At 29.0% G+C, this 16,924-nt stretch overlaps 1 protein-coding gene across 1 annotated transcript in view; it reads left to right on the top strand.

The window, feature by feature from the left end:
- Positions 1-14,210, top strand: part of LOC113556549 (tolloid-like protein 1) — a 50,876-nt gene extending 36,666 nt beyond the window's left edge. Inside the window, exons 10-19 of the mRNA XM_026961570.1 lie at positions 345-496; positions 2,069-2,264; positions 4,798-4,920; positions 10,447-10,607; positions 10,688-10,696; positions 10,930-11,116; positions 11,756-12,009; positions 12,923-13,136; positions 13,219-13,469; positions 13,793-14,210. Coding sequence (XP_026817371.1) covers positions 345-496; positions 2,069-2,264; positions 4,798-4,920; positions 10,447-10,607; positions 10,688-10,696; positions 10,930-11,116; positions 11,756-12,009; positions 12,923-13,136; positions 13,219-13,469; positions 13,793-14,125 — 1,880 coding nt within the window. The 3' untranslated portion in view covers positions 14,126-14,210. The remainder of the gene's footprint in view (positions 1-344; positions 497-2,068; positions 2,265-4,797; positions 4,921-10,446; positions 10,608-10,687; positions 10,697-10,929; positions 11,117-11,755; positions 12,010-12,922; positions 13,137-13,218; positions 13,470-13,792) is intronic.
- The last annotated feature ends 2,714 nt before the right edge of the window (positions 14,211-16,924 follow it).

Genomic DNA, 16,924 nt, shown 5'->3' with positions numbered 1-16,924 from the left:
TAACTAGTCTTTCATACTGAAAAATCATTAACTGTCTATCGATATGTACTAATGTACTATGACGAGTGATGTTTTCCTAATATTCCGTGATTATTCTTGAATTTACTTATCTATGAAATCTATTATAGTATTATGATATAATTATAATCACCTTATGGAAAATTTCGTAATTTTATTTTTCGAAAATAAAACTATTCATAGCTATAATTTGGATTATGTGAATATGTTATGATAAAAAAAAAAATGTTGAAATAATTAAAAATTGTTTTTATATTATGTCGTAATGGGTCATGTATAGTGCAGTTTAATATTAAAATAACCAATTTTTTCTCTTTTAATTTCAGCCGTTTGTGGAGGAGAAGTCATGGTAACTGACGAACAAGGGCACTTAGAATCTCCTAATTTTCCAGACGATTATTTACCGAACAAAGAGTGTATTTGGAAACTTACAGCACCAGAGGGATATCAAGTTGGATTAAAATTTAACGTATTCGAGGTAAATTGTGTGTTTTAGTTCTGGTAAAAGTAATTAATTTTTGTTTCAGTGGCACGTCCTAATTGTCAAAAAAAAAAAAAATTAATTAGTTTTAAAATGTTTTTGATGAAGTCAGTATTATGCACATGTATTTATTATTATTATAGCTAGATAAAAACCCGATTATACAAATAAATTATTTTATTTTATCGAATATATATAAAAACTAACAAACGATTGAAAAGTAGATATTAAATACAAATAAAGTAAAAATCAAATTTATTTGAATAGTACTTAAAGCAAAACATATATTTTGCTTAAAAAAATTACGTCGTATAAAAACAACATGAATATAAATTTAGTTTACTATTAAAAGAATCCTATTTTAATCATCTGAACATAAAACAAATTATTTTTCATTAACTTGTGATACTTGGTAAATTTAAATGAATTATTAAAAGTAATTCAGGAGAGTCAATATTTCCATTAAAAAATAAAAAGATCGCATGTAAAAAGCATCTTTCCTTCTTCACTCAGATAATACAATTCCTAGTTGTGGGAAATTTATAGGTGATATTAATTTCTGGAAATTGGCAAATTTACTTTAAAGCAAACCATTTTAAACATAAATTTGTGATACGACTTATTATTACCCTAAACTCAAAGTTAAATCTAACAAGATAAAGTATAATCACTATAATCTAAAGCTTTAATATTTTTGAAAAACATTATATTTTTTTTTGTAAACCTTAACATTCTGAAGTTTTTTTTAACAATTGAATTAATGAGTAAAAATAAAATGAAATTTTACCTGAATCCGTAATATAAGTAACTCTCGGTAGCAATGAGTTATCATTTTTTTAGTTGTGTAGATAAGATTATTTGAACGCGTAAAATGCATAATACATACTAATTAAACTTACTGTCTTTTTATGGTGTGTAATTTTTACGGTCCATAATTAATAGATATACATATTAATTGTACATTTTATTTTTTTTACAACGCGTAATAAAATTTTCCTTTGATTTTTTTATTTTATGGAACTGTTTTGTTTTATATCAACCCTACTCTTATTGGACATAACACACTTGTCGTTAAATTTAAAATAAAATTATGTGGTATTCGAAATATTTATACGCCTATATAATACACTAATATAGCATATAGTTGAACTTACATTCGAGCGTATCACTATTTTGTTTTATTCTATTGTTCGGCTCGTAAATTAGTAATCCGTCGAACTTTTTTCTCCGATTAACTAATGAATATAATTAACGGGTTTACATATAACATTGAATTCTCATTCGCAATCAATAGCTACCAGCTATATAGTTTCGCATTATATAATTTAAGTAGGTATACTCGTATATATAAATAGACTGATGTGTGGGCGTGAACTTATTCGGTGATTGAATGTTTATGCCAAGCGTTAACTTAGATACATTATTAACAGGCATCTCTTGTTCGCGCTTGGTCAGAGTCATGATATTTTATAATATTAATTTGTTGGTATCGATCATATTATTATTATTATACAATATGTGTGAGCACGTGAATGTGTACCTATATAATTATGTATTAACCTAACGCAGATCGAAAACCACGACAATTGCTTCTACGATTACGTGGAGATCAGAAACGGACATTCGGCCGACAGCCCTTTGATAAACAAGTATTGCGGCTACAAGCTACCTTTGGACGTCCATTCCAGCACGAATAAGCTGTATGTCAAATTTCTATCAGACAGCTCCGTGCAGAAGGCCGGATTTTCCGCCACATTTATGAAAGGTATACTGTAAATAATATGTTCACGTTCGTCGGTTGAGACCTTTTGCATTTTTTTTTCCAAACGGTTTGTAAATATAATCGGGTTAAAAAAATATAAATGTGTCCGCTGTACTCCGTGTGATGCGTATGCGTATTGTATACATCATTATGATAATATATGTACCTACATTATATGCTTAAAAATTACGACCCCGTATCCATATAGGCGTACTATCTACTATTTCGAATGGATTAATGATAAACTGGGATTTGGATGGGATGGTATGCTAGTACTAGTACGGCTATATGGGAGTGTTTGTGTTTTATAAAAAAAAGATATGACTGTAAATTATTGCATCCGCGAAAATGATTTCGATCATTAGTTGGATTAGATTAGTCTGTTTAAAACTGGGTCTCGATTACATTAATTGTTAGTCTGCTAAAAATTAGCACTTGATTACATTCGTAAGTCTTTTTTTTTACGTCCTAGAAAAAAAACTGCTGCCAATAAATTAGGAAAATCATCACACTTTTTTAAATTTGTGTTAGATTTCTGATAAATATTACTTCAGAATATATATTTCGATTTGTCTGTCTGTCTATATGTCTACATAAAATATAAATAGTATTTTAAACCTTTTATATCTTTTTCTGTTCGAAAATTCGTTTTCCGAAGAAAAACGTAACCACCATTGAAAAACCAATAACAAAAAACTGAAATTGAGTTCCGGCGGATACTATTTTTTATTTGTAAGCCGAATAGGATAGTATGTTTGTCTATTTCGACAAAACTTTTATAGTTAACCAAAAATCACAATTTCCCAAGTAAACTTTCTTGTTTTCCTCTTCTTATTTTAACTCCAATTCTTGTAATGCATATAAGCAGTAATTAATTATACTATAATATCTAATATTATATAATTATTTGTCTTGTTAAACAAAAGAGCTGTTTTATATGTGATATTTTAATATTTTAATTTTATTTTAAATTTAAAACATTATAATTTAGAGATTAAAAAATGTTGAACTACAATTTTATCAAGTACTACTAAATATTATTTAATATTACGAGTATTAATAAATTCTTAGTTGTTCGTTTAATTATTATTTCAGACAAAATGTCAAATATTGTCGAAGTATAATTTCCACTGCTATGGCGTTATTAATATTAACTTAACTTTAATCAATAATACAATTTAATTATTTAGCTTTTAACGATAATGTATTAATTTAATCATTATAAACGCTAATGATCATGCCCTATAGCTCATGGCATAATATATAAATATGTATAAAAATGGATAATTTATATTTTGTTATTTAATTGCCTTACTTAAGTATTTCGAAGGGTGACGAGTAACGCCCGAAATGCGTACATTTTGTTTTATATCGGTCATAAGGATTTTCCGCTAATTTGTACGTCTAATTATGTGAAATGAAAATAGCATTATCCGCGTGTATTCAATTTATATGTAAACTATATTTCTGAAGACGTTAAGACTTTTCGAGAAAGAGTAATTAGTCATTATCATTTTTAAATTAATCACTTTGTATGGTTAGGCTTAGAAGTATTATCTTTATTTATTATCATGGACGCGATAAACAATAATATTATATATTTAACTATCGTTATCAGAACAGAGAAAATAAAAATAATTGTACAACTACAATATAATTATGTTCTTTGCGAAATAATTATATTATAAAATATGTTTAACAAATATTTTAAAACGATAATAATATTAACAAAAGACAACATGTTTTGATTTCGTTCGTAAATTAAAAATATTCCATCATAACAAAATACGAAAACAATAAAATTGCGGTTACACAATGTTTTATTAAAATAGACATTGCATAATATATATATATATATATACTTCGCGTGGGAATAATATTCGTTTTGCTGGTTCGTCAACACCAGCATATTGTTTTTTTGTTTTTGCGAACACACATCCATATTCTGTACACACATATGCGGTACCTACTGCAATTACGTAACGTTTTGTGTTTGTAAATATTTTTTTAGAAACTGTTTAAGTTATTTTGATCATCAATTTTAAGGACATATTAGCTTACGATAGGTTTAACACGGGATTAATATTATATTTAAATATAACTATTATTTTTTTTTCAAGTTAGAGATCATACATTTTACATTTAAAAAAAAATCAATAACTTCATACAGATTATTTAGAGTTTATTTTTGGTCTTCGAGACATTTTGATAATGCTTAATTGCAATTTTAGTATTACATTTTGGTTATGATAAACCTTCAGTATTTTCTATTCTTATTCTATTTATTGCAACTTCCCGTTAGTTGTGATATTCACTGTTAAACAGATCAATGTAATATTGTCCTATTTATGTATTTTTTATTTTTGTGTACATCTTTCAGTGTTCAAAAACATTTATTGATTCTCTGTTGTTGTGGTCTGTCCATTGTCTTTCGACTTTCGTTATACCATGACAGTCTACTCAATTGATATTATGATTGCTTATAAGTAATCTAATAACCATCTTATATTTATTTATACTTTCCCGTTTGTTGTAGAGTACGACGAATGCACTTCTGTGGATCATGGATGCGAGCAGTTTTGCATCAATACGCTGGGTGGATATGATTGCGCTTGTAAAGTGGGTTTTGAGCTACATTCAGATAACAAACATTGTGAAGGTACGAATTTTATTTGTTATTTTATTTATTGTCATATTTATTACACTTTTTATACATAAATATTACATAATTCATATTTTTTATACATTTTTATTACATATTTCACATTTTTTTTTATACACAATATATATAAATATTTTCATAAGTTCATAATTATTAAGTATAATCATGGATACTGTTCTAAATCTTTTTATTTATTAGATGACAGGTATGGGTACCTATTTAGATTAGATTATTATAATACCTTTTTAACTTTTTTTAAGAATATATATTTTATGTTTATATTACTGAATCGTTTAATAGCCGATTAAATGATATGGCAACGTTGCACGTAAATTCGTCCTCAATCGTATTATTTTTGGGATTTTTCTTTTGGATCAACGGTAAGTTCTTTGTTAATTTTAAGTGTTCTCAATCGTTCGGCCAAAAAGGTATAACGTTCTCGGTTAACGACTGCCTTTGGTATTACATTTTTTTATATTTCTATATAATACTTTATATTCAATATCTATTTGTAAATGGTAAGCTACCTATCGATTAAAAATTTCGAAAGACCAAATTTCAAAAACGAACGTTACGTCGTTAATATTATACATGTATTACCGATCGAAGTGTTGGTAAGCCAATTGGATTTATTTTTTTCAATACCATTTTATTTTTGCAATTATCTCCCCACGTTTTGATCATTTATAAAAACAATTTATTCATCTTGTCCGTGTCAGTGAGTAGGTGGTAAGGAGTCGCACATAAGATTTTGGAATAGATTCGATATTGCCTTGACGATTTGAGATAGACATCATTTGTGGCTATTACATTGTGAATGCTACTGAATCTAAATTTATAATTCATCCTCTCTTCTAAGATAAATAATTTTACCAGTTCGTTTTAGCATTAACTTTGACAATATTATGCAGATTTTGGGTTCATCGTTATCTCGATTTTCCGTAATATCTTTTTTTTAGATAGTTACTTACTTAACTGTTATTTTTGCTACTAAATAATAATTACGAACCAAGTCGTAATTTCTTTAAACTCCTTAATTCGCGGTATTTTTAATATTATAAGTACAATTTATGTAATAAATATTAAAATAATAACAGCTTATTACGACACGACAAAATTAGTTAATTTTTCAGTCAAATATTGAAACGAATGCAAAAAATCTTAACAAAACTAAATTATTGAAATCAGTGTAAAATATTCTGATAGTTATAATTAATTTTCTTGAGGTGGATTACATTTTAAAGTTTAAATAAATTTTGCTTTCTAATTAAATTCACTTGATTACACTCGTCGTCTCGATTTAAGATAATTAAATTTTAAAAACATTCAAAAGTTAAAAAAAAACGATTTTTTTTCATATTTTTGTACCAACATAATATTTATTATTGAATGATAACATATATAAATATTTAAGCTAACCAATATTATATTATTATTTTTTTATGCCTTCAATAAGAATAATGTTTGTTCAATTTTTAAAATGACTGTTATAAAAATATAACATAAATAATATAGAAACATATGGGGGGGGGGTATCAACAGGGAGCTTAAATTAAAACTTTATAACGTATAGTATATTAAATAATATTATAAATCATCATCCATCATGTAATCGTCGTCGATAGAGCGGCGTTCTGATTATGCAATATGACAGCATATGAGCGTAGAATGACGTTCGGACGGCCAATTCGATTTGATCGGGCACTAACGATATTGTGGTTTACGGTATTGTGTCAGCGTGTCACGTTCACGCGAATTTATATTATAAAGGTAGTAATATTATAATTATAATAATAATAATTATTATATTTGGTGTTATAATATGTATATAAAAACTATCGTGACGGTAATATTTGTTGTTACGATTTTCGGGATCTCCAAGTTTGTACGTGCATTTTAAATCTTGAAAATGGCTTGATCAAAAACTTCAAAACATGATCACAAATAGAAAACTGCAGAAGTAAAATAGGAGCTATTACTATGGCTTTATTCGCTGTAAATGAATTAATATTTAGATATTAATTTTATTATAGATTCGATATCTATAATAATATAATAATCCCCCCCCCAAAATAAAAAAACTTTATAACACATTATTAACTATTTTCAAAAGGCTTTATAATAAAAAAAATATATTTTACTTTATTTCCGCGTGTTAAAAAAATTACTTGTGTATTAGTACATTAAGTGAAAAAAAATCTTATCCGAAAATATTTTATTTAATTAAAATGCTACGAACGAGTTAAATGCGTGTCAATATTAAGTAATACGCAACGTCATTAATAAATAATTTTGTCGATTTTGTCGATTATTTTTGTTATGTAAATATTAAAAAAAAATTTTAATAATAATTTACGATATAATACCAAATAATATTCACACGCACACATTATTTTTCAAAGACTCTACCATTGTATAATTTTATTAAATTATAGGTGTAAATATTTCTTGATAAATAAAATCAAAAACTTGCTGTAAATCGAACTTATTTAGAATTTAGAATAATTTTATAAATAACAGTCATAATACGTCTTTTTAAGTAAGAAGTATAGAGTATAAATAAATATATTACAGGGCATATAAGTCATCAACTATATTGTTTTGAGTGTAGTGTGCAGTTAATATTGTTTTTGTATCTTTTTGATGTAAATTAATGTTCGTAGTGTGTTGATATTAAACACCGTATAATCGTTAATTTAAGTTCAAAAAATGTAATGAAACAACCCAAAACAATATCCTGTTATAAGTTTTAATTTTGTGTTTTATTAAAACGCTTTTATTTTTCCCCGAGTTCATTTTAGACGTTAAGTTAGAGCGAATAAAATAAATGAACATAAAATGGTTTATTTATTTCAGTAATTGTTAGTATGAAATTAATTTAGTTGAACTTGAGTAAGATTAACAACAGTGACTTTAAATTGATGGTTTTTTTTTTTTTAAATAAACTGCAATTTTAACACGCCATAATTGCGTTAAGCCATCCTGAGAATGATTTAGATCAACAAATTGCGTTAGAAAACTTAATACGTCAGTTATATATTATATCATTATATCTGACGTATTTGTTCATAATAATAATATTAGTTTATTAAAAATAAATTATTTATCTTCACTGCTTTCGAATTCAATTTTTCGATTATTATTGTATTGTGGCGACAACCACCACTGGGTATTTTTCAAATACAAATATATTATAGCTTAAAGTATTACCATATTTTGTAAAGACAAATTTTCCAAACATTTTTATTGTTATAGGATTATAAAAAATTAGTAATTTGAAAATTAAAATTATTTTTTATTAATTTATTTTTGTTTACTAAGCTTTTGCAGCATTTCAAGTTTTAATCTGTTTAATTTTAATCTTTAGCTATTTTAAATAAATTCAAGAATATTATATTTCACTCTTATGTTTTATAGTAAATGTACTCATAAAAAGATTTTTCAAAAATTTAAAATATATAGTTGGTAAAGTTTAACATGTAGTTTTTACTAAGATTATTTATGTTTTATGTTTCATATAACTTATATGAACTTATATACTTTTATTTTATACAAAATATCAAATTTTTCATTCGGAAAGGTTTCAGGGAAATCAGATTTAATATATTATCATTGAAATGTTTAAAGAGAATATATCCATAATCATGAAAATATTTCTTTGTGTTCATTGTGCTGAAGGACGCTGTTAGGACGTGTTTTTTGAAAATGTATAGGAAAGTTCTGTACTACCTGTGTTTAATCAATGTAGAATAAATAGAGAACTTTTCGAGCAATCTTCTTCGATAAAAAGTGTTGACACAAAAAAAAAATAATAAATGAAATAAATAAATAAAAAATAGTATCATATAAGACCGTTTGAACTCTAGCAAAATAATAGAGATGAATGAAAAAGTTATAATACAAACGAGAAAAAAACAATATTTCTTAGAGCATTTTAACAGATTAATCGTTGAAACGAATTTTAGTACTTAGGATGACGCTATCCCGGAAGTAGGTCAAATACGCATTATGTAAGCGGATAGTCCTGAATAGCTATGAAGATTGCTCATGAAATTCCATTAGTAACACTCTACCACTGCACCTCTGGATAGATTTTGAATTATTGGCAACACGTTATAAATGTCTCACAAAGTTGAGCAAGCTCATGGATCCCTCAAGTCATGAGTCCTTAACAATTTTTGGCTCACATCATTGCGAACTCGAATGAAAATGCAATAACGCGATCGAATATTAACTACGTACTTATATAAATTATTCAAATAAAATTGTCTTGTCCAGAATCTCTCTTTTTCAACGTTAATATTCAATTGTTTATTTAAATTTGTATACGTATAATAAAATTCGAATATAGATAGGAACATTATATTTTCCGCGTCTACACAGTATTTTCAGGTTTACCTAAGTATAAATATATAAGTATAATAAGTAATATTTATACAAGATATAAAAATATTTTGCAACTGACCACTAGTTTGGAGTATAAACACAATCTTAACTAATTATATATTTTAAATATACATTAAATGTATATGTAATTTTTTGATATTTTCAATTTTATTATTTTTTAAATAGTTGAAACGCGGCCATTTCTATAAGCATATAAATAATATACTTTACGCAGTTAATCTCTATTAAAAATTATTTTATATTATATTTTATTACAAAATAAAATACACTAGTGACCAAAGTTTGTTTAGGTGATTCGTTTGGTAAATTTATATTTCAAACGTCACGTCGAATAGGTAGGTAATATTTAATATATACACATTGCAATTATTATAAATATCATCGTCGTAATTGATTTATATTTATTAGTTGATCGAATAAACAAATTAATAATTAGTAGATAGTATTATATATCAAATAATTTTATACATTTATATTTGGTGTAATGTACTGATGTTAATAATATATTATATACATATACATTGTAATTATTATAACCATTTACTGCCGTCTGCCATTATACAATGCTGATAATAATATGTTTGTGGGGCATTTGTCACCGCGCAGTGTTATCAAAATTCTTTTATCGAAAGCTTTATATAATATTTTTATTGTTCTCGTGAAATAAATATTGTTTTATTTTTATTGACGTTATTAATCTATGCCTCTCGTGGCATTAAAATAACAGTGTTGCAATTATATAGTATTATATCAATAATAATTATTATAATGAAAAAAAAATGTCATTGATTATTGTCGATTTCATAATATATTTAAACGTGCTAAAATGTTGGTTTATTAATTAATTAATTAATTTGGGAAATATGTTCTGTACATTTATATAGTTAGTTATAGTAGACTATTTTAGAATAATTTATCATAAATAATATTACAATTCACATTCGTAATAGTCGTGGTTATGACAAACCAACCTTGAATTTTGAAATCTGAATACTAAACTACGACGTTTTATTATTATAATATTATACTTGTTTTACGAACAAAAAAATTGTAACAAACATAATAATAATAAAAGTTTAATGTATTTTTTATCGTATTATTCAACGCTATTTTCAGACGCTTGCGGTGGTATTATCGAAGCGACTAATGGTACAATTACAAGTCCTTCGTTTCCAGACCTGTATCCCGGAAATAAAAGTTGCATATGGGAAATAATAGCGCCAGTTCAGTTTAAAATCACGTTGAACTTTACTCACTTCGACTTGGAAGGGAACAACGTGAGTAAAATTCCATCAAAGCTTATTGCGGTTATGTATTCCACGTAAACTATGTATTTATGTTTTTTTTTACTTTTCAGTTACACCAGGTGAGCGGTAGAGCATAAGAAATAATATTATATTCAACGGACGGATGAAAAAATACCACTTTTCTAATATTGTTTTATATCATACGCAGTGCTGTGTACTTTAACCACGTGTTGATATATTATACAGCTGTAGAATACGCGGAACAGCCGCGGGCTGTCATCGTTCGTTAGAATGATGGAGTTTTATTATTTAACATTTGGTGTGACGTTTACCTTGTTTTTTTTCTTCATAGGCTGAATGTGAATACGACCGAGTGGAGGTGTACAGCAAAATTGGTTCGGACAAACTCAGGAAGCACGGGGTGTACTGCGGTCAAGAAGCACCATCCATGATAACTTCGGAGGCAAATGCACTGCGCGTGGAATTTGAGTCGGACAGTTCTGTGCATAAGACCGGATTCGCTGCAGTTTTTTTTACTGGTAAGGCATTGTGCTAGTATGAGTAATAAGTATAGACTATAGTTTACTAAGCTAATGGGACATATTGAATCAAAAATATTAAATAAATTTCTTAAAATAGGTATGAAGTATATGCCATAATAAAGCCAATAAAGGTCACTAATTCGGTTTGATGTCGATCATATATTATACATTAATACACAATTCGTTTCATATATACTTTTAAAAATATCGAGATTTTAAACATCCGTTTTGCTCATCATATAAAATTTAATAAATTATATAATATCTATATTGATATATTTTTAAATAGTATGCATTTTTACTATTAAAAACAACATTTTGTTTTTATATTATATGAATTTAGAGACACTCGAAGCTTACCGAAGGGTTATGATAAGGTTTACCGAGTTTTCACATATTACACACGTAACTGTTTTGTTCCTATAATTAAAGTACCGTTCGTTTGTATTCAATACTTGTTCCCCTTTTTTTATATACAATATAAATTAACTATTTACATTTGGTTGTATACTTATAGAAAATTTCATAAACGATAAAACAAAATAAACTTCTTTATCACAATTGCAATTACACAACCCAAGTACAAAATTATATATATCGTATTGAACCGCGTGAACTGTGCTGTTTTGTTCTCAGACATGGACGAGTGCGCCGTAAACAACGGCGGATGCCAACATGAGTGTAAAAACACTCCCGGATCATACGAGTGCACGTGCAACAACGGATTTACATTGCACGAGAACAAACATGATTGCAAGGAGGGTGGTTGTAAGCATGAGATTTCGGCCCCACGTGACGTCATTTCCAGTCCCAACTACCCGGACTCATATCCGGGCCGGAAGGATTGCGTCTGGCATTTTACCACCACCCCGGGCCACAGGATCAAAGTGGTAACAGCGATGACTGAAATAATAAAAATAATGACACCGATGGTTGTTTTTATATTGTACAACAATTTATATGAAATGTGTTTCGCGTAATAGGTTAGCTTTTATTATTGGCTGACTTACATCTAACGTACAAATGACAAGAACCGTTGAATTTAGTTACCACTGGTTACTGAGGATTCAACTTTGTTTTGCGAATTGTAATCATTACTAGTCATTATCTGTCTATGCTCGGAATACAAAATATTCGATTTATCTATAGTTTTTCTTTCGAGTATTAGATAAGTGTTCGGAAGGGAACGGCGTTTATTTCCATATATTTTTACATTTAAGATACACTTTAGATACATTTTAGATAAACTTGTGTAGTATATTATATAATTGATTTGAATTCAATTTTCGCAAATAATTGATTTACACGGTTTAAACAAATCTTCCCTGTCCATAATACTAGAGAAAATATTATAATTGTATAATGAATAGTATAGATACACGTCTGCTGCAGTGCACGAATAATAAATAAACTATAAATCGGAATTTCACAATATTTTTCATATTTATGGTACACTTATTATTGTAGTTGTACGTTAGGTCATCAGTAAACGTGTGCGGCTTTTATAGCGCCAACATTTCCGGGCCCCGCTGCAAACTGATCGTTATCATCGTAATATACATAAAACGATCATTATATTATTATATTCTGTACAATCGCACCGCGTCGTAGTGTACATTTTTAATAATAATAACAGTAGTACAAGTTTACATCAAATCGAATAACATATATTATACTATCTACTTATACGGGGCGTAGGGTGAGCCCGCTTATCGCGATCCTTTGATGTTAACTATATACATATTATGTCTATATTTGTGATTATAATGACGATGATGTATGATATATAATTATATATCGTAGCTGTTCGATACATTTGAAATGGAACCACATCAAGAGTGCGCGTACGATCACATTACGTTCTACGACGGGCCCACGCCGGATTCGCAGATTCTCGGACGGTTTTGCGGTTCCAAGATCCCACACCCCATAGTATCCTCGTCTAATCAACTTTACTTGGCCTTCAAAAGCGATGCATCGGTACAGCGTAAAGGATTTTTGGCTACGCACAGCACGGGTAAGACGTCGACGCGAACAAAATATGTCCAAGATTAGGTAATGCATAAATTATAGTAAATAATCGCTCACCGTTTTCGCAGTTTGTGGTGGTAGACTGATAGCCACGAACAACGTAAAACACTTTTACTCGCATTCCAATTACGGCGATCTGAACTACGATAGCGACGCTATGTGCGAATGGACCATCGAAGCCAAAGCCAACATGAACGTGCACCTGACATTCTTGACTTTCGAACTGGAAGACGAAAAGGATTGCATGTATGACTACGTGGAAGTGTGGAGTAGCTTGGACACTAGCGGACCGTTCTTCGGAAAATTCTGTGGACCGACCGTTAGTATAATATTTAAAACGACGTTCTGCTATAAAATAATATAATACGTCATTTATATCATTAACGGTGACGATTTATAGCATTAAATAATTTAGTGTTAAACCACGGTCATTATTTGCCCGTTTAAAATGTTTATGAAAATCCGTTTTAATGGTGACCAGTGAGTACTTTAATAGATATTTTTATAGAGGGAAAAGCTGTAATTAATCGTATTTGTATATTTCAGATGTTAAGTTACACGATCTATAAGTTAATTAATTTTGACCCACCCCTCCAACCTATCCGACTAAATCAAACTTAATCAACGTTTTGAAATTTTTAGAACCCGACGGATGTGATATCTACGAACGACGCTCTGTTGCTTCGGTTTAAGACAGACAGCACAATCGTGAGCAAAGGATTTTCCGCATCGTACATAGCTGTGGAGTCGATGAACCCTAGTGTCGAATATTCATCGTTGACCGATGAAGACGACGTTGATTTGGCCTTCCATAAGAATAAAAAAAACAAGAAAAAGAAAAACAAACCGTCGTCGTCGAACCAGACGAATGGCGATGGGGACGATGGCGATAGTGACGGCGGGGGCGGTGGAGACGAAGATGACGATGACGAGGACGACGATGACGAAGACATGCTCGCCGTCAAAAGTCCGTGATGACGATACAACATACGATATCATAATTTAAACATAGTAACCCGGCGACGACGGACGGTTAAGAAATCACAAAAAAAAAAAAAAATACTCAAAAAAAGAAGCAAACCATTAGTTTATTATAATTATTTAATGTAGCGATTTCTAGAATTTACCTCTACGAGACCCTTATTTATAATAATTATCATTATCGTATACGTGTAACGGGTGCCCGTTGTATGTTATTGTTCTTATTGAATCGTAAAAGCTGCACTGCAGTCGGAGCCGCTCACACTATTATATGTGCCAAATAGAAAACGACCGACTCGCCGTGTCATACATACAATAATATATAATAAAATATCGATATCATGTACGGTTTTAGCAAGTCGTTGATCTCATATGTATTATATGATAGATATATGTAATATACGCGCGCCACAAACTCCACGATTAATGTCCAGTCTTAGACACACCCGTCGAAATTGTCATCCTCTTGATAATATTATTATTGAGTTTGATATATAATAACACCACCGTCGTATCGTACGATTCCCGCAGTTACACGAACCGATCGATCTCGACGTCATTTCAAATATTATTATTATTATTATTAATATTTTTATCATTATTATATTTTACTAGTTTTACTTTTGTACGTTTCGATCATTCGATATTTTTTTTTTGTTTTTACGGTACCAGTATTTTTTTTTTTTTAATAATATGTTTTTCCGGAGACGTTTATGATAATATTCCAAAAAGTGTGCATATATTTTACCGCCCACCAGGTATTAGATATATGTCGAATGTCAATGATAATAGTGTTACCGCGTTTGGACGAGATTCCTAATTATGACGTTATATCCGCCGTACGTGAAACAAAACGATACGCGATCGTCGATTGCTAATATACGATATGGCACATGGTCGCCGATGGAAGAAATACATTATGAAAACGTGTCGAGATCGTCGGTACAGCTACGCGGATAGGCATTTAGGACCCACCCTGCAAGTCGTACGTTATCATATAATTTTTGTTTAACCGTAACGTTTAAAAACCCCGCGTGTGTTATTTTTAATGTGACATAAAAATAATATAATATCATTGTACCTATATTATTATTATTATTATTATTATTATTCAAACGAAAATGTTGATAATCGTTTATAACCAATAACAAAATAAACAATTTTTCTTGTGTGTTTTGAACACTGCTTTGTATTTTTGGATTGCACGCATAACAATAATTATTGTTTTCATTAGATTCCCACAAATGTGAGAAATAATTTAAAATTATTATTTATTATTGTCATTAGCGTATGATGTATATTATTTAATACGTTATATTTGTTATCAATAAAGGTTAGCACCTGTTGTCCGCGATAGAAAGAAAAACACACGTATATAATGTAATATATATAAATTAAATGTATACAAAACATTATAATGCGATAAGTCAATATATGCCGATCGACAGATTTTCATTGTTACCCCGATTTATAAACAATATATCATATTATATCAGTAAATAGTTAATACAATTATTAGTATTACGTAGCTTTCGTGATAAAAAAAAAAAATAAATAAAGGTAACGCGTTCGTGTCTGGATATTTAGATAGTTGGGAACAACGGACGCGATAACAATGTACACTCTCACTATGAACTTTGTCTGCACGAGCAAATATTGAAAAACCGTCATACCACTGAGTTTAGACAATAATATTATTATATTATATATTATATAAATGTGATTGCCGCACACAGCTACACCGTACGTTATTGTATGGTTTCAAATGTATAGCGACTCGTCCGTGAATGTCGAAGTGTAAGTCATCAAAGGACTATGAAGACGATTTTAACCTTTGAAAATGTGTGCGTTAGAAACAAAGAAAATATTAACGACGCACACAAAACAATGGGCGAAATGTTAGGATAAAAGCATTTAATTTTTTGATCATTCGATTTTTATTGGTATATTTACTGAATAAGACAGCCTATATGATGTCTTAAAATGTAATATCATTATACTACGATATCCTATTCTATGAAATTTATTAAGTAGTAATCAAAAGCAAAAAAAGAATAGTAAAGAAAAATAATCGTCAATACCGGATTTTTACTTACAAGTTAACAGTATTGTTGTTATAACCTTTGGTATTAATTTTAAATCGGTCATCTTATCGTCACTTGTTTTTGTAGTTTTCGCGTTTAAATCAATTGAAATTTTAAACGTCTTTTTCGTTAATCCTTCATATTAGTATAATAATATATTATATTGTGTTTGCGTCATCGGTCGATATTTTTATTCGACTAGTTCGAATGAAGCAATTTTTAAATTCAAAATGTACACATAGGCCAGCACGTGAACGCGACGTTTCAAAAACTGTTGCGAGATTGTTGTACCACACACATGCGAGCAATGAGTAAAGACGTGTACTAGATTATTAAACCTAGGTAATTATTTATATTGTGTTGCACCGTTGCTGCTTTCAGTGTACAAATATATTCGATTACGGCACTGATATCAATAATTATAGAGCAGATCTGTTGAAAATCTAACAGATAAATTCTGATACGATGAGTGATTACAACAGTTTCGTATTGCTTATTGGCTGGACATATTATGTTTATAATATTAAATATTGTTTTTTTTTTATTAAACTCTGAGAAGTACGAAAAATTTCTTTTGCAATAAACCAGCGGTTCCCAACCGGGGGGGAATTCCCGCTCCCAGGAGAGAATTCAGATTCTGTTCAGGGGGAATATACTATATAGTGATGATGGAATTACAAAAATAATTATGTTACTTTACAATGTGTAA

The sequence above is a fragment of the Rhopalosiphum maidis genome, chromosome 4, assembly GCF_003676215.2.
Source record: "Rhopalosiphum maidis isolate BTI-1 chromosome 4, ASM367621v3, whole genome shotgun sequence".
NCBI lineage: Eukaryota > Metazoa > Arthropoda > Insecta > Hemiptera > Aphididae > Rhopalosiphum > Rhopalosiphum maidis.
Note: the sequence above shows the minus strand (reverse complement) of the source record. Positions and strands in the feature narration are given on the sequence as shown.